The 27,434-nt window shown below is 59.7% G+C and overlaps 1 protein-coding gene and 1 non-coding gene across 2 annotated transcripts in view; both read right to left on the minus strand.

Moving 5' to 3' along the window:
• The window catches only part of RTN4R (reticulon 4 receptor), a 28,105-nt gene extending 2,477 nt beyond the window's left edge, over positions 1 to 25,628 (minus strand). Inside the window, exon 1 of the mRNA XM_031005559.3 lies at positions 25,269 to 25,628. Coding sequence (XP_030861419.1) covers positions 25,269 to 25,290 — 22 coding nt within the window. The 5' untranslated portion in view covers positions 25,291 to 25,628. The remainder of the gene's footprint in view (positions 1 to 25,268) is intronic.
• On the minus strand, positions 5,238 to 5,348 carry MIR1286 (microRNA mir-1286). The gene has a single exon (NR_106504.1). It is a non-coding gene; the product is annotated as a microRNA mir-1286 (primary transcript).
• Positions 25,629 to 27,434: the final 1,806 nt, after the last annotated feature.

The following is a 27,434-nucleotide window of genomic DNA, read 5'->3' on the forward strand; positions in this document are numbered from 1 at the left end:
CTGCAACCCCTCCTCCATTACAGGGCCAGATACACCTGGGGCTTCACCAAGGCCCTACATGGGCAGTAGTCCCTCCCGGGGTGCCGCATCCAGAGCTGGTCTCGCCAGCGGGGTCACCCACTCCGGAGTAAGCTTTCCTGCCTCTCATTCCACCATTGAGCCCCCACCCCTTTGGAATGCTGAAGATTCTTTCTGCCTTCAGGAGTGAGTCTATTAAAATGTGAATCCCCCTGAGAGGGTTATGGCTTATCAGCTAACACTTGAGTTATCAGCTAACACCTGCGTTGACAGCTAACACCTTCCACGGCAGCTGGCTAAGAGCAGGATTCTGCAGACATGAGGCCGGCTAAGTGCTGGGGTTGGAGCTGGGCAGGAGGAAGGCGTGGACCACAGGCCAGCTTCCCCAACCCAGAACTGTGACCCTGGGGCCCTCCTACCCACATGGGGCCCCTGCCCCACTGGGTCCTCTCTACTTGGGTGGACAGTGCAGTCACCCTAAATGCAGAGCCCAGCAAGCCCAGCATGCGCAGTGACCGCTGGGCATGTGCGTCCTCCCAGACTCAGGTTCATAGGTCCTCAGACCCCCTCCCCACAGCCTGGGGGCCTCCTCTGCCAAACCCCCTGCCCCAGGGCCATTTGTTGGCTACCAGGGAGATGGCAGCCCAGGGATGGGGGTCCGGAGGCCCCTCCCTGGATGGGCTGCGTGAGGAAAGCACCTGGCCTCGTGTTCTGTTTAAACTGCGGACACCCTCTCTGCTCTCTTTCTACACACTCTTCCTAGGAAGGTGGGGCCTGACCATGTCAGCTCCCCACTGCTGTCTCACCTGCTGTCACCAGAGGGAAAACTGTGCTATGTAAATGGTACTTCCTGTCCTGGGGCCAGGTGGGGTGGAGGCCCCACATGCTCATGGGGCAGGGTCAGGACTCACTGCCACATTATCGACCACACCACACCACTGACTGTGGGGGTCACCAACTGAGCCTTGTCACCAACCATACCATGCGGCTGACGGCACCCACCAAGACTAGCCACCCATGGTGGCCACGCCCGCCACATCACCACTGAGCCATACCACCATCCCACCACTGTCCTGTGGCTCCAGGCCCGAAGCTGTGGGCTGTGAGTCTGGCTGTGGTCAGGGCTCAGCTCACTCGCCTTGAACCGAGCCCTGTGCTCAGGGATCTCCCTCCCGAAGCAGCTGTGTGTCCACTCTAAACATGCCCCCAGTGAGGTGCCAGAACTGAGCCACACGGTGGTGCGGGGTCGGGGGAGACAGGGGAGGACATGGGGGAGTGGCCACGTGGCGCTCAGTTCTGCCAGGAAGTGGGTATTGGGCGCAAAGACACGGCTCGGTTTCTGCTGAGACAACTGCTTTTCGTAAACCAACTTCTGAGAGTCGGGTGAGGTGGGCTCCCTCCTCGCTGCAGCCACGGTAATTGGCTCCAGCCCGGCCCCCCTTGGGGCCTGCCCGCTGGTCTCCATGGCAACCCCTCTGCTGAGCGAGCAGGAGGGGGCATCTTTTTATGAGATAATCAAACCCAACTTTGCAGCATGGGTTTGTCTTCACAGCCGGGGCCCTGGGATGAGGGAGATGCAGCCAGGTGGGGGGAGGGTGTCCTCTGACCCCATCCCAGGGGCCAGACTGGTGACTCACCAGCCTCCTCCCTGGCCCCATGGTGGACTGCAGCCCCTCCCCACCCCAAAAGACCTCCCTGGCCCGTGGCCCCTGACCTGTCCCCTGGGCTCTGCAGCCTCAAGGCCACAAGGCCTCTCTGGCCCTCTCGCCCACCTTTCTCTCTCCTCTATCTGCCTGGCCAACTCTAATAGGATACTCTACTGTCCTTCTGGAGATAGCCTGGCCTCCCTGCCTGCCATCACCCCACTTTCCACTCTCACCCAGTCTCACCCTGGCCCCAGTTCTCACGGAGCCTCCAGTATGAGCTCTGTCCTTCCTGGCCCTTGCACACGGGGTGAGCAACCAGCCTTGCCATGGCCCCAGCTCTCACAGAGAAACCACGGATAGCGTGCCTGTCCACCATCCCCACTCAGGTTGGCCCTGCGGCCACCTGAGCCTGCGAGGGCCCCAGAGGGCTCTCCTCAGCCTCCAAGCTGCACACAAACTGGTACATCTGTGCCTCTCCCACCCTCCCAGGCCAATTAACATCTCTTCTTTCCTCCAGGGTCTCCTCCTGGGACCTCCCTGGAGGATGGCCCTGCTGGCTGTCAGGGCTGGGTCATAGCTAGGAGCTCCTGTCTCAGCCCAGGCCTGGCTCAGGAGCCACGGTCAGGGGAGGGCTGGCTCTCCTGCCTGGAAGGCTCTGAGCTTTCCCAGGGGGGACAGTGACCGGATACTGACCCAGAGCTTCTCCCTGCGGCAGCCAGACTGGGCAGGGTAGGACCCAGGATCACCAGGCTGAAGGCCCAGGAGGCTGGGCAGCAAACAGTCCAGGACGCATCCCCCTGACGGGAGCAACAGGCAGCCCAGGTGGGCACCTGCACCATCAGTTCCGGTGAGTGGAGGGCTGTTCACGTTCACTGCAGGAGGGAGTGTGGCGGGGGGAGGAGGAGGTGGGAGGAGAGCGAGGAGGGCAGGAGCAGAGGGGAGGGGTGGAGAAGGGGGATGGGGAGGTGGCGGTTGGAGGCTCTGGGGATATGCCCAGCCAGCGGGCAGGCAGGCGGCTGCTGAGGTCAGCAGCTCACCCCAGCAGCCCAGGGAGCTGAGCCGAGCCGAGCAGGGATGGCCTTCTTCATGTGGTCCCTTGCCCCCACTGTTCCTGGGGCCCCGCCCACCTCCGTGCCCTCCCAAGCTTGGGCTGAAGTTCCACAGGGATGCCTCTGCCTCTGCCCAGCGATGCCAGGAGGCAGCGCAGGGCAGGCAGCTGTGGAGGCCCCGAGCACCGGCTTTCATCCACGCACAGCTTGGTGCCCTCGGGCCCCAATGCCGCCCCTGGGCTGGGATCACCGGAGGGTCCCATCACCTGCTATAAAAAGTGAGACAGCAATACATTTACAGATTAGGGAACTGAGGCAGTGAGTGGTTAAGCCCTGCCCTGCTCCCACTCCAGACTACCCAGGTGGAGAGGTGGCCAAGGGAGACATTCACAGTGCTGCCCGGAGGCGCCACGAGGCATGTCCTGCCCAAGCACGAAGGCTGGCGGCCTGGCTAGTAATGGGGGAGGGTGTGGAGGGGCTGGGCTGCAGGCCACGTGCAGAGGGGCAGGCAGCGCCCTCCTGTGTCATGGGTGGCTGGGAGGGGAATCTCCAGGGAGGCTCTGAGCTGCTGCTTCCCAGGGCTGGGGTAAGAGGCTGCAGAGGGCTGGGGCTGGGGGTGGGGCCAGCTGTAGCACAGCCGGGACATCAGTCAGCTCAGGATCCTCTCGGACACCAGCCATGTCCCCGTGAGGCGGTCACGTCACAGACCACAGTTATGAGGCAGAACAGGAGGCCACAGCTCAGTGCACCAAGGCCAGAAATAGCTCCAGGCGGGGGTGGCGGGCCTATGTCATCCCCACACCACAGAGGGTCAGGGCACCCCTCCCACGCCTGCTCCCCACTCCTGGCCCTCCACCACTGACTCACTCCCCCCGCCCCCCACCCATCTGTCCCCCCATCCTCGCTTGCTTCTCACATGCACACCCACCCGCCATCCATCCTCAGGCCCACAGACACGTGCAGGGGCAGCCAGAATTCCCATGGTGTTTCCTGTGCCCTTCCAGGGCTCCCGGTGCTGGGGCAGGAGATTGGCAGCAGCTTCTGGTGGGGGCAGTCTGCCCTTGAGGGGTCCTGAATCTCCTAGGGAAGTGAGTACCAGCCCCTGATGCCCTGGCTCTGGCCCCTGCTCCTTGTTGATCTTGGCTGCAGGGGCAGGGTAGGCAGACCAGGTCAATAACAGGCAAGGACACCTGCCATGGTGAGAGGTCACTGGACCCAGACTGAAGCAGCTCCAGGCCTAGCTAGCTACATGCTGTGGGGGAAACTGAGGCCCAGTGTGGGCAGAGCCTTCAGGACTGGCCTCCTGAGTGTGCCTGGTGCTCCCTTAGCCCCCTCGCCTCCACTCTTTGCCCTGGCCGGCAGGGCTTGTCCCTGCCCCGTGATGCTGGGCTCACCAGAGACAACGAGATGTAGGTAGGTCCAGGGCCAGCAGGCCAGGCCAGAGGCTGGGCCCTTCAATCCAGCAAATTCTCTTGGAGGGGGTGTCAAGTTTATTGACCCATTTTACAGATGAGGAACATAGGAACTGGTGTGGGTATAATCAACAGCAAACACAATCCAAGGTCAAATCCAATCATATGCTACTTACAAGAAACATGCCTAAAAGTACACAAAATCTTGTAATTAAAGATATTATCAGAAAAATAATAACAAGTAAAGCAGGAGAAGCCACAGCCCCAGGGCTAGCGGGCTTCCCAGTCTCATGGCCCCACGGGTGTGAAAAGGTCTTGCTGGGCAGTAAAGGCTCAGCCACCCCCGCTCCTAACCTGAGCTCCACAGTCCTGTTTCCAGCCAGCAGGGCACCCTGAGAGGGTACACCTTTCAAGTCACAGATACTGAAGCTAGCAGAGGATGGCCTGGCCCAGGTGAGAGCTGGCAGCCCTGGATGGCACCCTCACCCCAAGGACACATCAACGTGAGCCACACTGTGCAGGATCATCCACTCCCTTGGCCCTCCTTCCATCCCTTGGCAAGGTGTGAAGTGGCCCCTGTCCCAGGTGCTGTGCTGAGTGCCGCCCACACAAGACCAGGCTGAGGAGCCGGGTCCCAGGCACTCACGGTCCAGGGCCAGCTGACCACGGGCAGCCACCCTGCTGCATGGCAGGTGCCCTATGGGAGAGTTAGGAGCCACAGAGGCCTGAGCCAGCCCCAGGCAGCATGAGGATGTTGGCAGGAGCCCAGGAGCCCACTACCAGCCAAAGGGTCTCGGCAGAGCCCCAAGTGGGCAGGATCCTTGGCCTAGCACCTAGGCCTCGAGGATTCATCTTTGGTCAAGGCTGGGCTGCCTGCGTGGAGGGCTCCAGAACCTTGCCCCATCCAGCCCACACACCCCTCACTGGAGGTGCACCCTCCTCGGCTCCCACCCCAGTGAGCCCCACACTGGGGGCCCCTGGAGGCTCTGCCCAGTGGAGGCCTCGCCCAGACCAGGGCACAGCCAGTGGCCCCTTGCCCCACAGGAGGCTTGAGCCCACCTGCTCCTCCATGCTCCACCAGGAGCCAACAAACACCCGCTGCCTAGTTATCTGGAGAATCCTGTCTCCACCAAGGGCTCATCTTGGTCCTGCAGCTAATTCAATCCAGCAGCCAGAGCAAGCTGAGTCCCCAGAGGACACTAATGAGCAAGTGACCGGTGGCCGGCCTGCTCCCACCCTGGGGATGCACTCTGAGTGCTGGGGATGCCTGGGCCCAGCACTGCCAAACACCTGCCTCCCATGCCCATCTGCCTGCCTGACCCTGCCCGGTACCTGGTGCCTAGCCCTGCAGGGCCCACATCCACTCCCATGGGCTAGCATCCAGACCTAAGCCCCAGCCCTCCCACACTCCCCCAGGACCCTGGATCTGCTGCACGCACAAGGCTGACCACTGCCTGTGAGCCCAGAGTGTCGGCCTTGACAGGGCAGGAGGAAGTACAAGAGCACATGCTCAGGGTGCACGAGCCAGGAGCACAGACTCAGTGCATGCAATGGGACCCCTGGGGGTGCACACGATAGGCGTGCATACCGGAAACACACAATAAGAGCCCCCAGGGCTGGTCAGGGCTCAGGCAGAGTCCACTGAGCAGTAGAGGGTTGCTGGGATGCGAGCCCCTCCCAGGAGCCAGGGCCCGGCTGGAGGGTCTGCACGCCACTGCGGCGGAGGAAGATGGGTAGGCACATCCCCATGTGTTCTCTTGCCCTCAGCATTTGTAAAACATGATCAACCAGGCAGGCGAGCGGCCTCTGTCCGAGCAGAATTTATTCTGCTGTGAAAAGACACGTGTGGGTCCTGAGGCTCTTGCCGGCTTGTTCTCAGCAGCCTTGGATCAGCCTCAGTCAGCAGAACAGCAGCTGGACAGGCTCCCATTGGAGCCATCCCAGGGACTGCCCAGCCCTTCACGTTAGAAACTGAGCTGGGGGCAGCAGCTGGCCCACAGCACATAAGCAGTGCCTGCTAAGACCACAGAGAAGCTCAGCCAGGCAGGGCCAGTGGGATCTAGCGCTCCCCAGGGGATGAGGAATCTAAGAGGCAGGAGAGGATCCTCCTCAGCCTGGGATGTTCCCATTGGAATTCCCCCAGCCAAGGCCAGAGCTCCGTGTCCGGGGGCCAGAGTGGAACCCTTGTCAGAGCCGACAGGCCTTGGCCTCCTATTCTACTGGCACCTGGCAAACTGGCTCAAGGGCTGGCTGCTGCTTCTGTAAAGGATGTGCTATTGGCAGCCAGCCACACCTATGTGTTCACGCATTGTCCATGGCTGCTTTCCCGCAACAACAGCAGAGCTGAGTTGTTATGACACACTGTGTGGCCCACAAAGCTGGAATTATTTAGTATCACACCATTCACACAAACAGTTTGCCGACCTGGTTTGTGAGCAAGCCGAGTGTGGGTGCTGCCACCTTCACCCTCACAATGGCCCCAGCAGTTCACTCAGACCCCCACTAATGAAAAGGAAACTAATGAAAAGGGTCAGAGAAGACCACGGTCCTGCTGAAGTCACATAGCCAGGTGAACAGAGCCCAGCAACCTCAGTGCAGGCTCAGCTCTGTGGAGACCTGGGCAAGGTCAGCATCTCACGGAGGCCTAGGGTGAGGGGTTCTAGGCAAGAAAGAGACTCAGAAATACTGAAATACTCTGCAGGTCAAAACAGAAATGATCATTTTTCTAAAGAGGCCGTCAGGAGTCTCACAGTCAAACATGCATAAAATAGGACAACCTAACACAAATATGTTGGGAGGGGTGGCTCACACCTCAGCCTCCTGAGTAGCTGGGATTACACACACACACATGCATGCACACACACACACACACACACACAAAGAGAACAAAATGGTTGTAAGGAGAGGGGGACAGCAGAGGAAGTGCTGAATGACACAGTCCGGCTTCGGAGGAAAGGACTTGGGTGGCACTTCAGAGGAGACAAATCCAGTGCAGGTAGTTTTGAAGAGGGCAGCCGTTTAACTGAGGTAGGGGGTCTCTGGGGACAGGGCCCCTCCATGCCAGTCCACCCACCTTGGAACCCTGCAGAGGCTGGGCCGAGGCCTCTCCCTGCACCTTGTATCAGGGACTCTGGCCAGGTCACACCAAGGTGGCTTATGACCCATTAACATCAAGCTGCCTCCCTGGGCTGGACAGGGCCTGGAAAGAGGTGACCTGGGCAGATCCGTGTCGATGTACTTCCCAGGACATCAGGATTCCAGCCTCTGCTAAAGGGATCTTCACAGTTAATAACAAAGAAATATTAAAGATGAGAACACTTGGTGCAGGAAACAAGAGAGGAAATGGAGTGCGGTCCCTCCTTGCAAACAGGATGCCCTGGACCACCCTCCACGGCCTCAGGCCTGGATGCTCCTGCAGACCCATAGCCAAGATTGTGAAGGAAAAGTAGGCTGTGGAGGCATTTTCTGTCCTTGTTATCATCATTGTAAACATACTCATCATCACCATCACCATCCTCATCACCATCATCACCACCACTATCACCACCATAATCATCAGCAGCAGCATCATCACCATCATCACCACCACTATCATCATTACCATCCTCATTACCATCACTATCACCACCATCATCATCACCATCCTCATCACCATCACCATCCTCAACACCATCATCACCATCACTATCACCATCACTATCATCATCACCATCACCATCCTCAACACCATCATCACCATCACTATCACCACCACTATCATCCTCATCACCATCCTCATCACCATCACCATCCTCAACACCATCATCACCATCACTATCACCACCACTATCATCCTTATCACCATCCTCATCACCATCACCATCCTCAATACCATCATCACCAACACTATCACCATCATTATCATCATCACCATCCTCATCACCCTCACCATCCTCATCACCATCATCACTATCACTATCACCACCATCATCATCATCACCATCATCACCATCCTCATCACCATCACCATCCTCAACATCATCATCACCATCACTATCACCATCACCATCCTCATCACCATCACCATGACCATCATCACCATTCTCATCACCATCATCACCATCATCTTTATCCTCATCACCATCACTATCACCATCACCATCCTCATCACCATCACCATGACCATCATCACCATTCTCATCACCATCATCTTTATCCTCATCACCATCACTATAACCATCATCACCATCCTCATCCTCATTATCCCCATCACCATCCTCATCACCATCACCATCAGCAACCTCATCACCATCACCATCAGCATCCTCGTCACTATCATCACCATTCTCATCACCATCACCATCATCATCATCCTCATCACCATCACCATCATCACCATCCTCATCACCATCATCACAATCACTATACCATCACTAGCATCATCATCATCACCATCCTCATCACCATCATCACATCACTATCATCACCATCATCATTATCACCACCAGTATCACCATCACTATCATCATCATCAGCACCATCCTCATCAACATCACCATCATCCTCATCACCATCATTACCATCACTATCATCATCACCATCCTTATCATCATCATCATTACCATCATCACCATCACTATCACCATCATCACCATCCTCATCACCATCATCACCATGACCATCATCACTATCCTCATCACCATCATCCTAATCCTCATCACCATCACTATAAACACCATCACCATCCCCATCATCCCCATCACCATCCTCATCACCATCAGCATCAGCATCCTCATCACTATCATCATCACCATCACCATCATCACCATCATCACATCACTATCACCATCCTCATCACCATCACCCCTATCACCATCAGTTATCACCATCACTATCATCACCATCCTCATCATCACCATCATCCTCATCACCATCATTACCATCACTATCATCATCACCATCCTCATCACTATCATCACCATTACCATCATCACCATCACTATCACCACCAGTATCATCATCATCACCATCACCATCATCACCATCCTCATCCTCATCACCATCATCACATCACTATCATCACCATCCTCATCACAATCACTATCATCACCATCACCATCCTCATCATCACCATCGTCCTCATCACCATCACCACCATCAGCATCCTCATCACTATCATCATCACCATCCTCATCCCTGTCACCATCATCGTCTTCATCATCACCATCATCATCACTATCATCACACCAGCTCTGTGCAAGGCCCTTAGATAGAGGGCAGCCTGGGGCTGACCTCACACAAGGATAGGAAGCCCCAGGTGAGCAGTGGGTCAGTACTGGGTGGACACCAGATATCCCTGGGCAGAGGCCCTGGCCCAAGGATGGGGAAAGGAAGAGGACAAGGGATGGGGAGTAAGAAATGAGGGCCCCTCGCCTCCCTGGGACAGCCCAAGGTGCAGCCTTTCCTCATTCCTGGAGGTTTCAGGACATCCCTGTGCTGCATCCTCCCATAGTACAGTGAGGGGGTGACTGTCAACCCACTCCTCAGATGAGGCACTGACTGAGGCAAGTGCCTTGCTGGCCACCTTGCAAGGCCAGGAGACAGTGCATACAATCTGGACTCCAAGATCTCTGCCCACCCCCATCTTCATCACCACTATCCTTATCACCATCATCATCCCCAGGTGACCAGAGCAGACCCTGAGCCCCAGGGATGACACAGCAGGGAGGGGCAGCCACTCTGGGCTCCCTAGTCCCCCATGGCACCTCAACCTCAGCCCAGGAGGCTGCCTTCCCAGGGATGGCTGAAGGTGGGCCCTGGGGTCTTGCAGCCCTGGGCTCAGATGTAGCCTCTGCACCCCCTCACAGAGTAGGCAGAGAATCTGCCAGCCCCCTCCAAATCTGTCCCCACACCAGTGATGTGAGGACAATGAGAGGCCAGCACCTACCTCCCCCCAGGACCCCAAAGAAACCCCACCCAGGCCCCCACCCAGCATCCTGCCTCCCCAGAGGCCTGCCAATGTGACCTGGGTCAGCCTCATCTCAGGTGAGGAGTCCAGGGAGGCAAGGTACAGCTCACAGCGTCCCAGAGCCACACGGACCCCTCTGCTCCAGCGGTCTTGCAAGGCCACTCTGGCCTGGCCTGGCAGTAGCCCTGCTTTATCGAGGAGATATGGCAGGCAGGATCCTGGCTGCATCTGGGCTGGAAGAGGGGGCAGCAGCCAGGCTGTGCTACAAACCCACCTGGAGCCACTTCCTCGCTGCTTCTGCCTATCTCAGCCTCAGCAGAGAAAGAAGGCTTGAGGACAGGCCTGGTGCAGCCTGACTCATCTCATGAGAGACCCGGCCTGTGCTCAGAGTCGAGTTGCTGTGGCTTCTCATGCAACACTGATGGTCCCCCTCCCCTGCTCACCCACCATGTGTTAGACACGGGGATCTGCATGAAAGACACGTGTTCCTCCCCTTCCAGAGACCCACCGAAATGAGGGTGATGCAGAGTGAGGAGTGGGGAGCACAGTGGCAGGCTGCTCCCCTGGAGAAACACCCAGAGAAAGGGGTTCCACCACTGGTATCCAGGAGCACCCAGGGCCGATGGGTAGAAGAAAAGCTCCATCTCAGCAGAGCAGCCAACCAGCTTCCCTCATAAAAGTGACCAGAAAACCAGTGACCACCAGGCATCCCGAAAACATATCAATGCAGAAAAAGAGGGAGAATGATGCTAGAGGAAGCCGACAGTGTGGGAAAAAGACAAAAATTAGGAGAAACATCTAATTTGTGTCTTCCTAGGCATAGATGGGGATTTAAAACAAGAACAGGCTGCTATGAACAAGGAGGCATCAGACAAAAAGAAAGAGTGCCTGGAAATTAAAAATAGAATCACTAAAATTAAAAAAAAATCAATACAAGTGTTAGAAAACAAGGTCAAAGAAATCTTCCAGAAAGAAAAACAAAGGAGAAAGACAAATGAATGAGATTTGGGAGACAAATATAGGTTGAACATCTAAGGGGAGTTCCAGAAGAGAAAACAAAAAACTGAGAAAAGCTAGCAAAGAAACAATACCAGAAAACTTCCCAAAGCTGAGTACCCAGTCCTCCACTGGGCATTCACAGTGCACTTTCAGGCCCCCAGGGGTCAAGAGAAGTCTGAAGCTCCAGGAGGAGAAGCTGGTCACAAAGAGGCAACATGAAGCCATGAGCAGCAGTGCATGCCGGTAATCCCAGCACTTTGGGAGACTGAGGTGGGAGGACTGCTTGAGGCCAGGAGTTTGAGACCAGCCTGGGTAACACAGTAAGACCCTGTCTCTACAAAAAATTAAAAAATTAGCCGGGTGTGGTGATGCATGCCTGTAATCCCAGCTACTTGGGAGGTTGAGGTGGAAGGATTGCTTGAGCCCAGAAGTTTGAGGCTGCAGTGAGCCATGATCATGCCACTGCACTCCAGCCTGGGTGACAGAGTGAGACTTTCCCCAAAAAAACACACAACAAAGAAGATGCACTATGGTACTGGCCTCCTTCATAGCACACTAGATGCCAGGAAACAACAACACTGCAACAGCTTCATAGCTCTGAGGGGAAACTAATTTCAACATGGAATTCTAGACCGAAACAATCCAGCTTGAACATACTTGTAAATACAGGAAGACTTCCGGAATGATTCTTCACTATATCTTCTTTAGAGAGTGAGTCAGGCTTATGTTTCAGCCAAAATGAGGTGCAAACCCAGAAAGAGGAAAACGTGGGGCCCAGGAAGCATTAACTGAAATTTCAACAGGTGGTAAAGGGAAGTTATGGGGCAGCAGGACAAGTGCTTGGGGTGAATCTTTATCCAGGGAAAAAAATGAGACCCCAATAGAAGCCCTGATGTGGGGAACAGTAAGCCCATGAGGGTGGTGGATGGGTAAAAAACATCAACTGTAAGCCCCAAGGAAAACAAAAGGCCATGAAAGAAAAGGAAGGTCACCCATCCCACGGCAGGATTGAGAAGAACATTTATGTGACCTGGGTTGGGAAACACTGGCTGTGAATTTAACTGATGGCAGTGAGACAGCCATGCTGGGGAGTGTGCTGGAGGAGACAGAGCTGGAGTAGAAGCTGAGGAAATGTGGCGGCAACCACTGGCAAAGCCAGGGAACAGAGGCGACAGTGGCTGCCTCCCAGGAGGACGCGGGGCAGGGGCAGATTGAGCCCATTCTCCAGACCAGCCTCCGAGGCTGGGTGCAGGTGTTAACTCTGCAATATGTTGTTGACCGAATGTTATTATTTTTTAAAACAACTGCATATGTGGCACTAAAATCTCAGAAAACAGATAAATAAAAAGAAAAAAAGAAAGTGTATCTTCCAGAAGGTGGAGACAAATGTAGGTTAGAAGCAGGTGTCTCCAAGGTGCAGGAGGAGAGAGAGGGACGGTAAGCGCTCAAGAGCACCTGGACATACAGCCCCAGGGCAGCTGGCATCTGGCCAGGGAGGATCCACATGCTGCTTTTTGGTCCCCTGCTCGGCCGAGGGTGGCTGAGGATACATCTGGGTCTCCCAGGACACTATGGGCTCTTGGCCCCAGAGACTCTGCAATCCAGACACCCGAAGGGGCAGCTTCTGGCCTAAAAGCCCAACTCTGTGCTTGGGCCTTCCCTGCAGGCCAGGCAGCTGCTTCCCTCGACCAGCCTCAGAGTTCCTGCCTGCCCACCCAGCCCAGCCCTCACACTGTGATGAAGCCCCACCCCTGGATTCCCCTTACCCCTGCCTGCTCCTGTCCCCTCCTTGTCACAGATCTGAGCCCCCCCACTCCAGGCTGGGGCCCCTCAGGAGCCGGGGGTACGGGTGTGCGGTCAACACCCAGCAGGGGTCGCCTAGCACTGGGGTGGGTGTGCAGCCCCCAGCCTCCTTTCTGACCTTGGCCGAGTGCACACGGGCTTCTCTCAACTGCTATGAGAGCCCCCAATGCGTCTCCACAACCAAACCGAGGCACGCACGCGGCGGCGACGTGAATAAGTAATTGCTCTTTTATTAACGAGTGATAAATTATTCCTATATGATTGTGTGTGATAACTCTTCCTTATTTGAAATCAATTTGGGATGGAAACTGTTGTCGGCTTCTCACCCACGAGGGTGGGAGGCCCAGGTGCCGCTGCCTCTTGGAAAACGAGGTCAGTGTATTTCAGCTACTTCCTGAGGCTGATGCGCCGCCCCACTGCGCAGGGCCAGTGGAAGGGGGTCAGCTGCCCTCCGGGAGGCGGGGCAGTCCGGCCTTATTTCCTCAGCATCTCTGTCTGGGACCCACGCCACCGAGCCCAGGGCACAGAGGGGTCCCTCAAGTCCAAGGCCACACTGGGCGTCACCACAGGGTCATCAGGGGTCAGGGGGCCATGCACAGGCCATACTGCATTCATCCCCCCATGTAAGCCCCAAAGACTGGGCAGCCTGACCTTTCATCCCACAGAGGACACTCCAGCACCCAGCTGGTCTCCTGGCCTGCCCGGGCCACCCCACGGTGGCTTCTCAAACCTGCAAAGGCATAAGCCATTCTCCTAAAATTGTCCTGATGATTTTACAACAGCCCTGGCCCCATCCCCTTTCCTTCCTCCCCCAGCCTCACAGAGGAGGGTTCAGGGACTCAGCATGTTCAGGGCAGCCCCTGGGCCAGCCCTCAGCACCTCTTCTGTTAATGCATATTTAAAACCTTGCAACCCACCGGGCAGCCAGCCAGCCGGTGCCTCCCTCCCAGGCCAGGCCTGCAGGAAGCCATGCCCTGTCCCGCTCACTCCTCCACTGGCTGCTTCTCCGACCCCGATCATGGCTGCAGCAGGCCTGGAGGCCCGGTCACCCCCAGGCCCAGTCACATGGCCCTACTCAGGCACCACCTGTGCTTCTTGGCTGGGTTTCTCATCTGAGAAATGGGAGGGCTGGGTCTGGGTGAGGCACTTCTGTGGGCCCACTCCCACGGTCTCCTTGACACCCCTCCACCTTCTGCCCACTGCCAGGGTGCCCATTCCACTCCGCACCTCGCTGGCCCACTTAGCAGGCTTCTGTGTAGCTTGTTTCTGTCGGTTGAGGCACCCTGGGCTTTGGGCTCCACAGGGACTAGTGACCTGCATACACGAGGTGCTCCATAAATGTTAGTCATGTGAATGCACTAAATGCACATCACTAAGGGCAAGTGGCAGGCTTTGTGCAGCTATAGAGACAGCATTCCCCAGGATGTCCAGCCCTGGGAGAGAGCCTTGGCCCACAGCCCATGAGGCAACGGATGTTCCTGGGTTGGGGGCATGGCTCCAGCACCCCAGTGCCAAGGGCACGGTCTCTAAGTAGCAACACGGATAGCTTTACTTCTGTTACAGCTCGATGTCTGCGTCTCCCCCAGATTCACGTGTCGAAGCCCTAACCCCCAGTGTGATGGTATTTGGAGGCGGGGCTTTTGGGAGGTGATTAGGGTTAGATAAGGTCACAAGGCTGGGGCCCTCACCATGGCATTAGTGGCCTGGAAGAGAAAGAGACCTCAGAGAGTACATGCCCTCCTCTCTCTCCACCCTTCCATCCCCCACCACGTGAGGGCACGGTAAGGAGGTGGCTACCTGCAAGCCAGGAAGGGAACTTCCACCAGAACCAGCCCATGCTGGCACCCTGATCTCAGACTTCCAGCCTCCAGAACTGTCAGGAAATGTGCTTCCGTTGTTTAGGACACCTTGTCTATCGTATTTTGTCATGGCAGCTTGATCAGACTAATACAACTTCTTTCTTAAAACTTTGGTGTATTTTTCCAGATTTTCTACAATGAACATGACCTCATAAAATCAAGAGTGTTTTTCGTTTGCTCTGTTTGGTCTTATGCTGACACTGGGCCAGGTGGAAGGTTGGGTGAGTCCGTCTTGCAGGTGGCAGGAGCCCCCTCCATGAGCCCCCACACCCCAGGGTCCCTGCCCATCGTGATTGGCCCTGCAGGGCAGTCCTGGAACCAGTTCAGGGTTTGGGGCCCTGGCTCTGCCTGGGGAGGTCTCAGGCAGGCCCCCCAACGTCTCAGAACTGGTTCCCTCAGTTGGAAATGGAGATAATAAGGCCCACCTCATGGTGGGGGGTAGAGGTGGCACATGGCTTATGGTGGGTGCACAGGAAATGCCTGATCCACCCACAAAGAATGGGGCAGCCTGCACCTGGCCTCTCCCTGGAGGACCTTCTCACATCACCCCTGGAGGGACCACCATTCCCACCCCACAGAGGAGAAAGCCCAGCTCCAAGGCCAAGTTGCAGCCAGGAAGTGCTCTGCTGGCATCCTACCTGGCCCTGACGCCAGGCCTGAAGCCAGCACCACCCGGGGCTCTGTTGCTCCAAGGCCATTGCCCCTGCTGGCGTTTGCTCAAGGAGCTCCCCCTCCAGAAGCCCTGCCCTATTCCCAGACACACTTCCTCTGGGGGGCTCTTCTCCCCCAGCCCCACCCCTGCCACCCCTAAGGAGGCTGGCCCCTTCCCAATCCCTTCCTCGTCTGCACCACTGCCTTGCCCAAGGTGTCCATCCTCAGACCCAATGGGGCCACCATGGGAGCCCAGCTGGGTAATGGCCCATAAGCTCCTGCCCATGGAGTACTCAGGCAGGGAGGGGCACCAGCTTGGCTGAGCACGAGTGACAGGCTGGGTGGGTCTCAACCTCACCCTGGGCCTGGGGTAGCCCCATGCAAGTGAGGATGTTGAACATGGTGGACCCCCAGGCAGAAAGTGAGCCACGGGGGGCTATGCAGGACTGCAGCCCTCCCCTCCCCTCAATTCACTGGAGAGTAGCCTGTTACTCCCCCAGCTCCCAGGGCAGGGCCCTCATCACCTCGAGACCCAGAGGCAGTGATGGAGACCGTCCTGCAACATCAAGCTCCCTGTGATCTGGGGGCCAGGGGATCCTGAGTACCCTGCCTCCTGGAGTGCTCTGCCTGCAGGGGGCAGTAGCAGCACCTTCAGGTGGGGTGGTTGGGGTGGCTTCCCGGAGGAAGTGATAACTCAGCTAGGAGGGGGGCGTGGGGGTGGTCCTGACATGTACCAAGGCTGGGGGTCAAGTGTGCACTGTCTCTCAGCCAGGAGGGTGGAGGCGCTGGACCAAGGCTGGGGGTCAAGTGTGCACTGTCTCTCAGCCAGGAGGGTAGAGGCACTGGACCACTGGGGCCTCAGGTGTCCAGGTCACTTGTCCCTGGAGTCCCTGGCTATGACAGAGGCCCTGGTGGGCAGCTTGGGGTTGGGGACAGGCCAAGGAATAGGGGAGGGCACAAAGAGAGGTTGGTGCCCCACCCATCACCCATCATCCGCCTCAGGCCACCCCAGGGGACCGGCCTCCGCTCCAGCAGCGGGTGAAGAATGGAGTCCATTAGGGCCGCCATCTGTCTCAGCCATGACGGGTCCTCGTGGTGACATCCGGGAGGTATGTAGACGGAATATCTTTATGGGGAGAGTTTTTCTTTTGCCAATTTTCAAATAGCAAGCCAGACACTTGTCACACCTGTCCCTGTGTCAGCCTCTGCCTGACATAAATTGGGGCCGAGGCAGGGAGATGAAAGACAGCCTGGACGCAGCCGGGTGTGCAGGGCCCATGTGTCAGGCTGAGGGAGCACCAGAGTTGCAGGCAGCCTCCTGCTGGGGCCAAGGGGAGCTCGCCCCGCAGTCCACCTCCGCAGCCTCTGCCCCTCCCTCCACTCCCCTCTGGACCCACAAGTTCTTCACCTGCCCTCCCCCAACCCAGAGCCCTCCAAGCATCTCACCCGGGCAGTGGCCTGTCCTGCAGCCACTGGGCTTCTGTTAGGGGACACTGGAGCCTCCTCAGCCCCCAGGCCAGCAGCTCCAGCTCCTCTTCCAGACCTGGGGCCAGTGTGGCTTTCATGAACGGTCAATGTGGGAGGCTCAGAGTCCTCAACCTCACCCCCGCTGCCACTCCTAGGGACCTTGTGGGCTTCAGCATGTCTCCCTGGAATCTGGGGGACTTGGGGGTAGAGCATGTCAAGAACCTCAAGGTCCCTGCCGCCCAGCACGGGACTGTCTTAGAACTGATGCGAGGAAGAATTTGCTAAGAGAATGGAGAAGCAAGTGACCCCTGTGGGCCTCCCCTGCATCGGGGACTGGACCAGGGCCCCCTGGGAGTGCATCTTGGTGCCCGAAACTGCACCAAGGATGAGGAGGGGAGGACCCTCCCCAGGGCACACTTGGGGTTCACCTGGCAGGCCACACTCAAGTCCACAGTCCCCCATGGCCCCAGCGGGTGGGGCGGGGGACACACCCAGCTGAGGGAACTGTGGCAGTCCTGCTGCTGTCTCACGTGGCCCTAGGGGGCTCATCTGTAGCCCCCACGGGAGCCCCGAGAAGCCAATCCCTGCTGGGCTCATGGGCTATCACCTCATACAGCCCCATCCCTCGGGAGGCCCTGAGGAGACCCTGGCGCTGGGCAGGGCGTGACCAGCCAGCTCCATGCTCCCTGACAAGGGGGCCTGCATGTCCAGGGAGAGCCAGGAGGGAAGCGGAGACTCAAGTGGAGAGTGTGTGGGAGGGAACGTTGCTGGGCTCCACAAAGGAGGGGGCACCAGGGCTGACTCCCAGGTTCCTGGTGGCATGCGTGGAGGCAGGTGGGGCCAGGAGCACCAGTGCAGCACATCCTGCGTGACCTTGGGCCAGCTCCTCAGCCCTCCCTCGACAGCCGTGCTGGTAGCTGGCCAGGCCCGGGTGAGTGAGTTCCCCAGGTAGGTGGAAGGGGCTTCTGGGGTAGGGGTCACGCCCGGGGGCAGGTGGCCTACCCTCCCAATACCCAGTCCCACCCACCCCTGCCACAACTGAGGACTCTGCCCAAGGACCAGTCAGGGACGAGGCATCCTCTCCAACTGCACTGCAAGGCCAGCACAAGTGAAGGGCGGGACAGAAGCCTCCACACAACAAAGGCAGAGGACCCCATACTTCCCTCTGAGTCAGCGCAGAGGTCCTGCGGCAGAGCTCCTGCTGGAACCCAAACTGCGCCATAGGCTCCTCACTGAGAACTAGGGACTTCTCCACATGCACCCAGCCTCCCCTCCGGACTCCACAGCTGCTAGCCCTGCCCGGACCCTGTGCACCCCACTCCCACCCCGTCATAGCCTCTCAGCCCCACTGTCATTTGGGCTCCCCTGGCATGAACTAACGTGTCTCTCAGGATGTCCTACGAGGACCCTCACGGCAGAAGGACCGATGGGGAGGAGTGGCCCCAGAAAGCAGTTCCTTCTCTGTACCCACCAGGGTTCAGCAGAGGCTCCTGCTCCAGGCAGTACAGTGGGGCCCACATGCCCATCCTCACTGGCCACATGGGCTGGCCAGAGTCCAGCCTGGATCCCCCCAGGGCAGGACAGGACAGGTAAGAAGGGCTGAAAACCTGGGAGGCCTCCAGGAGGTGAGGGCCCTGCCACCCCTTCCCACAAGGCCCTAAGGCCCCAATCACTAGTCTCGATTTCCACAGCTAGTTTAGTCCAGGCCAGGAAAGGGCGTGCAAGGGGCCTGGCCTGGAAGAAGGGGTCCCTGGAGCCAGGTGCACCAGGAGCCTCCAGCTTGCCCAAATCAAGCTGCCACTATGGCCGGGTCCTGTGGGCAGTGCTCACTCACCACCGCTCCAGCTTCACAATAGCCACGTGCGGACAGGGAGGCTCAGACGGTAGGTGGCTCCCCGGGGGGAAACAGAGCGACCCTTGTGCAGCTGTCTGTGCCAACTGATCTGCACCTAACAGCCAGCCTTGAAGGCCACCAACCCTGGGGTCTCCCGGAGCTGACCCAGGGACAGAAGGGCACCAGGCACTGCCCATGAAGGTGCAACGGATCCTCCTCACCGGTGCCTGGGCCCTCCCTCCCTGCCAGTGTGGCTGTCCCACCCTTCATGGCTTTCTGCATCCTCAAGCTAGGCCTGGGCTCTTCAAGTGGAGAGGGGGAGGCAGACACAGGTGCCAGGCACTGGGAACTAGGGACGGGGGCTTCCCTGGTGAGGATGGAAAAGAAGGTTCCTACATGAGACCCTCTAGCCCAGGCCCTGAGAACGAAGGGGCCAAAGCTTCACCTAGGGGCAGCCATGGGGGAGTTTAGGCAGGCAGCGCCTGGCTGGAAACATGTCTTAGGGAAGCACTTGAATCCCGGGGTGGGGAACAAGATGGTAGGCAGGGAGCCGGGGCCGGCTGTAGCCACAGGCTGGGGACAGAGGCCAGGTCTGAGGCTGGCCCTCAGTGAGGAGTAAAGGGGATGGACCGGGAGACAGGGTGCAGGTTTGACACTGATTTTGCCTTTGGGGATGGGTCGAGGGAAGAGGCTGAGACTCTGGGCTTGGACGTTGGGTACGGAGGATGTGACACTAGCAGACAGGCTGGATCTGGAGGCCCAAGGTATGCAGTGTGGGGAGCTGTGTGTGCAGGAGAGATGCGGGGCACTAGGGAGCCTGAACCCCTGCTCCAGTGCACAGGCCGGGCACACGGCAGGGAGGAGGCAGTCACCATTCCCTCACTTGCCGGGACCTGGGAGGCAGGGCAGAGCTGGTGATGGGCCAGGCTGGGGCCTTGGAATGACATCTGGCATGTGGCAGCGGAGGGGGGACATGTAACTGGGGACTGTGGACTCCCAGCTGGAATCCACCTCCACCTTCCACATCCACGCACTGCCTTTTGGTCTTTACTGAGCACCTGCTGTGTGCAGGGGCTGCTCTAGCCCCTGGGACCACCAAGGGCCAGCCCTCTGCAACCCCAGACCTGCACTCAGCCCCCACCCACTTCCTCCAGAGCCCCACACCCCACACACTGAGGACTCTAGGCATTTTCCCACTCTTGAAGACACTGAGCTGGGAACACCACCTCTGGCTACCAGCCGTGGACCGCAGATGAGGCCTACGGTGACCAGGAAGGGTGGAGCTGCCCAAGGTCACGCAGCAAGCCGGCACTGCACAAGCTTACCCATGGCTGCCCAGCCTTGGGGAATGGGGGACTTCTGGCATGTCCCCGAGCTGGGCCCTGGCAGAAGGCAAATAAAGGCAACATCTCAACAAGGTTGTGATAGCCGGGGATCCAGGCAAGCAAGGGATAATCCAGGAAGGCTCCCAGGAGGAGGTGAGGGGCCTGGAGCCCACCCTGGCCTGAGCCCCTCCTTGGCACTCCAGCCTGCCTAGCCCTACCCCCTTCCTTGACGGGCCCCTCACCCAGCCTCAGCCTTGGCCTGACATTTCCCGTGACATTTGCTGCAAAGAAATAGAGTCATAAATCCAAAGGTTAAATTTGCACATCGCCTCAAATTGCTGGGAGAAGCAGTGGTCCCTCCACCCACTGGGCGCCCCGTGGGTGCGGGGTTTGTGTGGCAGGGTCTACCCATCCTGGGGCCCTTGCTGGAGGCCCACAGGTCTCCTCCTCTGGTCCTCTGGGGCACTTCAACCACTGTTTCCCAAAACAGGTTCCTGGGCACACCAGGCCCTGAGGTACATCGCATAGGGGTGCCTCTCAGAGAAGGTGCTGCCCACCCCTCTCCAAAACAGGGCCCAAGACGCCCTGCGGGAAAGGAGCACCATCAGCACCATTTATTCCAGCAGGTCCCACATTTGACCACAAAGCCCTTATGTGATACCCCCAACATTCCAAAGAATTTCAACTCCATGGACCGTGACCCGTGACAGCCAGCTAAGAATGCCAGGGTGCCGACTGGAGAGCCAAGAGGCACCCGGGAGCCCAGGGCAGGCTGCTCTGAGTGAGGCTGGGTCAGCACCCGACACCCTACTCCCAGATCAGCCCGGTTCCATGTGCCAGGGCCCTGAATGGGGCTTACCGCCTGCCAGGCCTGTGTAGACCTACATGGGGACCCTGGCCTGTGCCCACTCAGCCCCTCCTAAGGCCACTCTCGAGGTGTGCCAACAGCCCTGCCTTTCTTCTCCACATCCTGGTCTGGCTGCCGTGGGTTGCCTCCATCGGACAGGACACAGCTGCGGAACAGTGTCAGCATCACCCCATGCCCCGCTGCCCCGCAGAAGAGGCCCCGCAGGCCATAGCAGGCAAGACCAGAGGCTGTGTGAAAGAGGCAGGGGAGAGGTGGCCCCAAGGCACCCACTGCACAAATAGCTGCCCAGACTCTACTCACTCACCATCACCCACCCGGCCAGCCCACGGTTGTCAAAGGCCTCAGCGGGCTAGGAGGGGCGGGATCTGGCCCTGCTGCCGAGTCCCCTGAAATCAGCCCAAGCATCAGGGGAGAGGAACATGACCAGCCCCCAGACCTGGTGGGTGCCAGCTGAGGACATGGTGGGGTGGGTGTGCAGAGCTGCATCTCCCAGTGTCCAGCTCCACGGCTGCAGGCAGTGCAGGAGGCCAGTGCAGGTTTGGATAAATAAATGATGGTGCATTCTCAGGAAGGGATTCCACACATACCAGAAAACCCATGATGCACAAGAATAGTTCCCGATGTGCAAAATGTTTAAAATACAGCGATAAAAGAAGAAACGGCAGCACAGAACACCTGGTGTGGGGGAACCCAGCTGGGCCCCAGGGACAGTGCAGGGAGATTTGCGGGGTGGGGTAGCATGCCCGCCACTCCGATCGGGCTTCCCTGGGCCACTCTGTGACCTCCTATCCTTTAAAGCATTTAATCCTAGAGATGCACGATGCCAAGGATTGCACCCCTTGATTTGCCTGGCTCAGAAGAGAATCTGACAGGCTAGGAACGAACAAGCAAATGAATGAACAAATGAGAAAGTGAATGGACGGTTGGGGAAAATGCAGCATCTGGGATCTGGCTTCGAGGAGGGTGCCTGTGACCTTGGCCTGGGTGCAGCCAGACCGCAGAGCAGGGACACTGAGAGGTGCAGAGAGGGCCCCGAGAGGGCATCTGCACAGCTACAGAGGCAGCAGGCGGCCAGGCCAGCTCCCGCAGACCCTGAGGCCCAGGCCCTGGGTGGCTGCAGAGGGTCAGGGAGGCCAGCCTGGGGGTCAGAGGTCAGGCTCACCAGAACGGGGGCGGGACGGCATGAACCTCATTGATCAGACAGTAGCCAAGTGTCAGGAGCCCTCACTAACCCTGTGCCAGGGCCGGGCGGGGCGTCTGGCTCACACACGCATTTGTTCATTTTCAGGTCATCCTGAAACTCCCCGTATGCTTCCTGCTCTTGACCCCTTTCCCAGGTGTACAGATCGAGGCTCCTGGTGAGAGGTTCCGGGCCACAGGCCCAGGACAGCAGGAGGGCTCCTCTGCCTCCCGCCCATCCTGTCCTCACCAGCTGGACCCTCCTGGTGCTGCACCGGCTGCACAGGGCCGTCCGTGCCACAAAGCATGAATTCAAGGCTGGGGCAGGGACGAGGAGAGGGCAATGCTACAAGGCTGCACTGTCCCTGGGCAGAGGGAGGGGGAGAGCACGGTCCCACACACCCTGGCCCTCACAGCCTGCCTGTCACTCACAGCAACAGCAAACAAACACTGGCCCCTCCACAGGCTGTGGGCCAGTCCCCAGCCTCCCAGGACAGCAGGACCTTCCCCCACCTTCCAGGGCCCCAGCCCCTGTGGGGGTGTCCTCCATAGACCCTCCACAAGCCCTGTGGCTTTCGGAGACCTGCTGGGCCAGGCCCTCCCTCAGCCTCTCCTCTGCTTCTCACTCCATGCAAACCTACGTTTCTGCCAGTCCCAGTGGAAGGACCCTGGCACAGGGAAACTGAGGCTCAGGGGTTCCACAGACCCCCAGGTGAGGAACAGGGGGAGGGCAGGGAGGGAGTGAAGGTACTGCAGGAGGGTCTCCCAAGCTGGGCAGCATCCCTGCCCTGTCCCCTCTCCACTCACCTGTGGCCTGAGTTGCCTGACTAGGGGCTTTTATTGTCCCTTCTGCAAATGGATGGGGTGAGGGGCCAGCTGGCAGTGCAAAGGTCTCAGGAGGACTCTGCTGAGTGGGGGTGTGGGGAGGTGTTCTGGGCATTCTGAGGCAGAAGCACCAGAGTCGGAACTCCACAGGGAAAGCCGGGCCAGTTCCGCCCAGCCTCAGCCTGGAAGTGCCCCGATAATCCCTGACCACTGGCCCATGGTACAGGTGAGGAAGACTGAGGCAGAGAGGTGACCTGTCACACCCAAGGTCACACCGCCAGCAGGTGGCTGAGCCAGGACCCAAATCCAGGTCACGGTTCTGCCACGGCAGGCCCTGCACGTGCCCCTCTGCCAGGTGGGGTCTAGGTGCTGATGGCCACCCATTCCCACCCCCAGCATGGGAGCTCACTTCCTCCTCACCTCAGTAGAGAAGAACAGGGAACAGTACCCCCTTTATAGATGGGAAGACTGAGGCTTAGAAAAAGAGACTGGCCAGCCCCACTGCTTCAGCTGCTCCTCTGCTAGTATGTTTCACCCTCACACAACCTACAAGGATAACCTGCTGGTCCCCACTCTATAGATGAGCCTCTGGTGGTGGCCAGGGGAGCAGGAGGTGTGGCCTGCCAATCCAAGCCCCAGCCCAGGGCCCTTGCCACAGTGCTAGTGGGCCACCCTTGCCCATCATGCAGCATGGCATCCATCTGCTCAGCACCCTACACAACACCAGAGGTAGGGGAGCCCACCACGGAACCCCTCACCAAGAAGGTCCTCACCATGGAGAAACTGAGGCACTGGAGGCGGGGCCTCTGCAGTCACGCTGGGTCACGTGCTCCAGTCAGCCAAGCTGCAGCGGCCACCAAGGGTGCCCAGGGTCTGGCCTGTTGGTCACAGTGTTGACCTCATGGCCTGAAATGGGTCTTCCCTGCCCAGGCAGGTTCCAGCCCACCATCATCTATCTGCCTCAGCCCTGGTGGGTAGGGAGTGGCTGGGAGACCCTGCCCCTCACACCTTGGGCTTTGCGGTATTCAACGAGCCCCCAACACACATTCCAGGGCCTCTGCTCCAGATTAGGCCACAGCCTATCTAGGCACACAAGGGGCACCCACACCCTGGAAGCAAAGAGACATATGCCTATGTGCCCACAGGCACACATGATCACGCGCACAGACACACGTGCAGATGCATACCAAGTTACACACACGCACACACGCCCGAGGCGGGGACCCCCAGGACATGGAGGCAGGCAGGCAGAGGTGGGGCCCAGGATGTCTTGCCCCTGTCTGTGGGCCTGGCCTCCCCACTCAACAGACGAGCATGTGGGTGCGGGAGTGGGTATTGCGAAAGGGGCCCCAGCATGTGCCACCCGTGGAGACCACAGCAGGCATGCCGCGTGCATGCATGTGTGGCCGTGGGCGTGCAGGCGGGGGCGAGGACACAGATATGCACCCTCAGAGTCCGTGTGTGCACCCAGTGTTTGTGCATGTGCACACTGGGGCGGCGTTGGCTTGCATGTGCACCAGAGGTGTGCAAGTGTGCAGTCCGTGTAGACATGTGCACGTGCAAGGAAACGTGTGTGCAGCCTGCGGCACCATGGACATCAGCAGGGCAGCCTGGGTGGGCACCTGGGGAGCACCCTGCAGGCAGGGCATGCCCAACTCACATGGAGCCCACCCTCCCTTGCCCGTGGTGCGGGACCTCACAGCCGGTGGGGCGGGGGAGTCCCACGAGGGCTGCTAGGGAGGGGTTGCTGATTGCCCCACCGCCCCTGATTCCCCCAGCCAAGCCTCTCAATGTCCCTCGGGCTGCAGATGGCGGGCGTTGCTGCCTCCTCTCACCGCCCGCCCTGGAGGCAGCGCTGGGACAACCCTGTGCCCCACGCCCTCTACTGCCGCCAACGCCCCCATTCATCCCACTGTGGACTGACCTCGGAGAAACGGGAGGTTCTGAGCCCAGACCGTGAGGCGGGGGTGGAGGCGGCCCGACACCCCCACTCACCCTCGGTACCCACGTTTCTGCAAAAACCCGCTCGTTAACCCCTTGGTGGCCGGGGCGCTCCGAGGCCGGGCCCCGCCCTTCCAGCCCACGGCCCCCGCCCCGGACTTGGCCCAGCATCGGGGACCCTCGGACCGCCACCCTCGGCCCTGCCGTCGACGTCAACTTTCCCGAGAAGCGGCAACTTTTCCTGCCGCCTCCGGCTCCGCCCTCCCGGGGCCGGGGCGCCAGCGGCCCCAGCCTGGCGCGGCACTGCGGTGGCTTTCCCTGCCACCCGGCTACGCTTCCCCCGCCTCGGCAGCCCGGGACGGGCCCTGCGGCTCCGGGGAGGGGGCGAGCCGCCCCCCTCCGCGCCCCGCCGCCGGCGGGGCTCGGGTGCAGCGCGGACACTCACCTCCAGCGGACGCCCTCTTCATCGTAGGGGTTGGGCGGGGCGCGTCGGGGACTGAAAGTCGTTTCGGGGCGGGCGCCCGTCTCCCCGCGGCCGGGTCCGCATCCAGGCGCCGCCGCTCCGGCCCGGCCCCGGCCCGGCCGCGGGACGAGGCTCGGCGCGCTCCGCTCCGGCCGGCTCTGGCTGGGCTCGGGCCGCGGGCGCGCAGGGCGCGCAGGGCGAGGGCGGCGGCGGCGCGGACTGGCGGGGCGCTCGCAGCGCGGGCCGCCGGGAGGATGAATGTTTTATGGGATCAGGTGGTTTGACGCGCGAGGAATCCGCCCGGTTCCCCCGCCGGCCGGGGCGGGGCGGGGGCGGGCCGGGGCGGAGCCTCGCGGCGGGCGGAGCGCTCACCTGGGCGCGGGCGCGGGCCCGGGCCCGGGCGGGGGCTGGGGGGCGCGGGCCGGGGTTGGGGCGTGGGCGGCGCGGCGGGCCGGGGCGCGCAGGCCGGGCCGCAGGAGGCGCTCAGCCCGCCCGGTGCACCGGCGCCGCGCGGTCCCAGACAAAGGCGGCGCATTCCTGAAGAGGCGGCGGCCCCTGCAGGCGGCGGAGGGGATGGCGGCCCGGGCAGGAGCGGGCCGGGGACGCGGGCCCGAGGGTGTGGCGGCCTAGGCTGGCCCGGTCCCCAAGCGGGCAAGGGCTTTGTCCCGAGGCCTGGGAATGGCCTCTGCCTGACCCACTCTCTTCCTGGCCTCACGAAACCCATGAATCCCCCGCCCCCTGCACAGAAGCCCCTTGCTGCAGCACGATCGTCCCCATTTTTCAGTAAGAAACAGGCTCAGGGCTTAAGAGAGTTCTGGGGGCCCTCCTGGGCCTTTGTGGCCCTCTCTGCACCACCAGACCTAGGCCTGATGTTACCCGTAACCCTGCAGTGGTCCCCCACCTCTTCCCTTCTGCGGAATGGGGGCTCCAAACCCAGAAGACGCTCTCCGAGGTCACCTGCTTAGTATCCCGCACTCTACCAAGCCAGCCCCCCACGGGCGGTGTGGGGCATGGGGCCAGAGAATCCAGTGACGCCCCTGCACACACCACACAGGGATGCAGGTGTCCCTTCTCAGTCTTCTGCTCGGGGCACCTACCGGGCCTCACCGATGAGCTCCTAAGTGCATCCCTGGGTCTTCAGACAACTGCCAGGCTGCCCCTGCACCTGGAGAAGTGCTGGGAGTCAGCTCAGCCGGGCTGGGTCCTCCCCAGGCCCACCCTGCATGAGAGGACCATGCAGATGAGGGTCTTGCAGGCCCACCTGGTGTCAGTCTGTAGGACCCTGACTCAAGGACGGAGTGGGCCAGCCTGATGCCTTGATGGCCCCCCTCAGAGCCCAGGTCCACTGATATGAAGCAGAGAGACCTGGTGACTGGGCAGCCCTGTACTCTCTGTCTGCCCCTGGCCATGGAGGTGGCCCTGAGGGAGATGAACAGGGCGCAGGGCTGGTGACCTGCCTGCCTTGTGCAGAGGAAGTGAGGACCTCCCAGAGCCCTGGTGCTCCCATCTGATCCCAGTGGCAGGCAGCTTCGTGGGGCGGAGCCATGCTGGGTGGGCCCTCTGCCTGGTGTGGAGGCTGCACTGCCCACATGCCTCTGGCTGCCGCTCTGTGGCCCTCATCACCTTGGCCTGCTTTATCCCTATCACCCTTGTCCCAGCCTAGGCTTATGAGGGCATTGTGGAGTGCATGCCATTCCCAGCCACACAGAAGGTGAGATGGGGCCCAGACACCCCCAGCCACTCTGTCCCCTGGCCTCCTGAAGGGGTGGGCTGTGCACACACTGCCACCTCCCCAGAGGGTGCTGGCTGCCGAGTGCCACCAGCTCAGCCCCTGAGGTGGCTCAACGGGTCCTCCCAGAGCCACACCAAGACGTCATCACTCATTGCACAGATAGGGAACCTCAGGCGAAGCTGACAGAGCCAGTGGGAGGCTGAGGCCTGACCCCCAAACAAGCATTCTTCTCCAGGGTCCCTGCACACAGCAGCCCCCAGGCTAGGAACTGAGCTCTCGCCACAGGGATGTATCAGACCCTAGATGAGTCATGTGGCACTGACCATCAGTCTGAGGACAGCGCTGGGGTGGACCAGGCTCCACTCTCGGGCTGCTCTGTGCTTGCAGAGAGGCCTTGAGAGGACACTTGCTTGCTT

Source organism: Gorilla gorilla, chromosome 23 (genome assembly GCF_029281585.2).
Source record: "Gorilla gorilla gorilla isolate KB3781 chromosome 23, NHGRI_mGorGor1-v2.1_pri, whole genome shotgun sequence".
Classification (NCBI taxonomy): domain Eukaryota; kingdom Metazoa; phylum Chordata; class Mammalia; order Primates; family Hominidae; genus Gorilla; species Gorilla gorilla.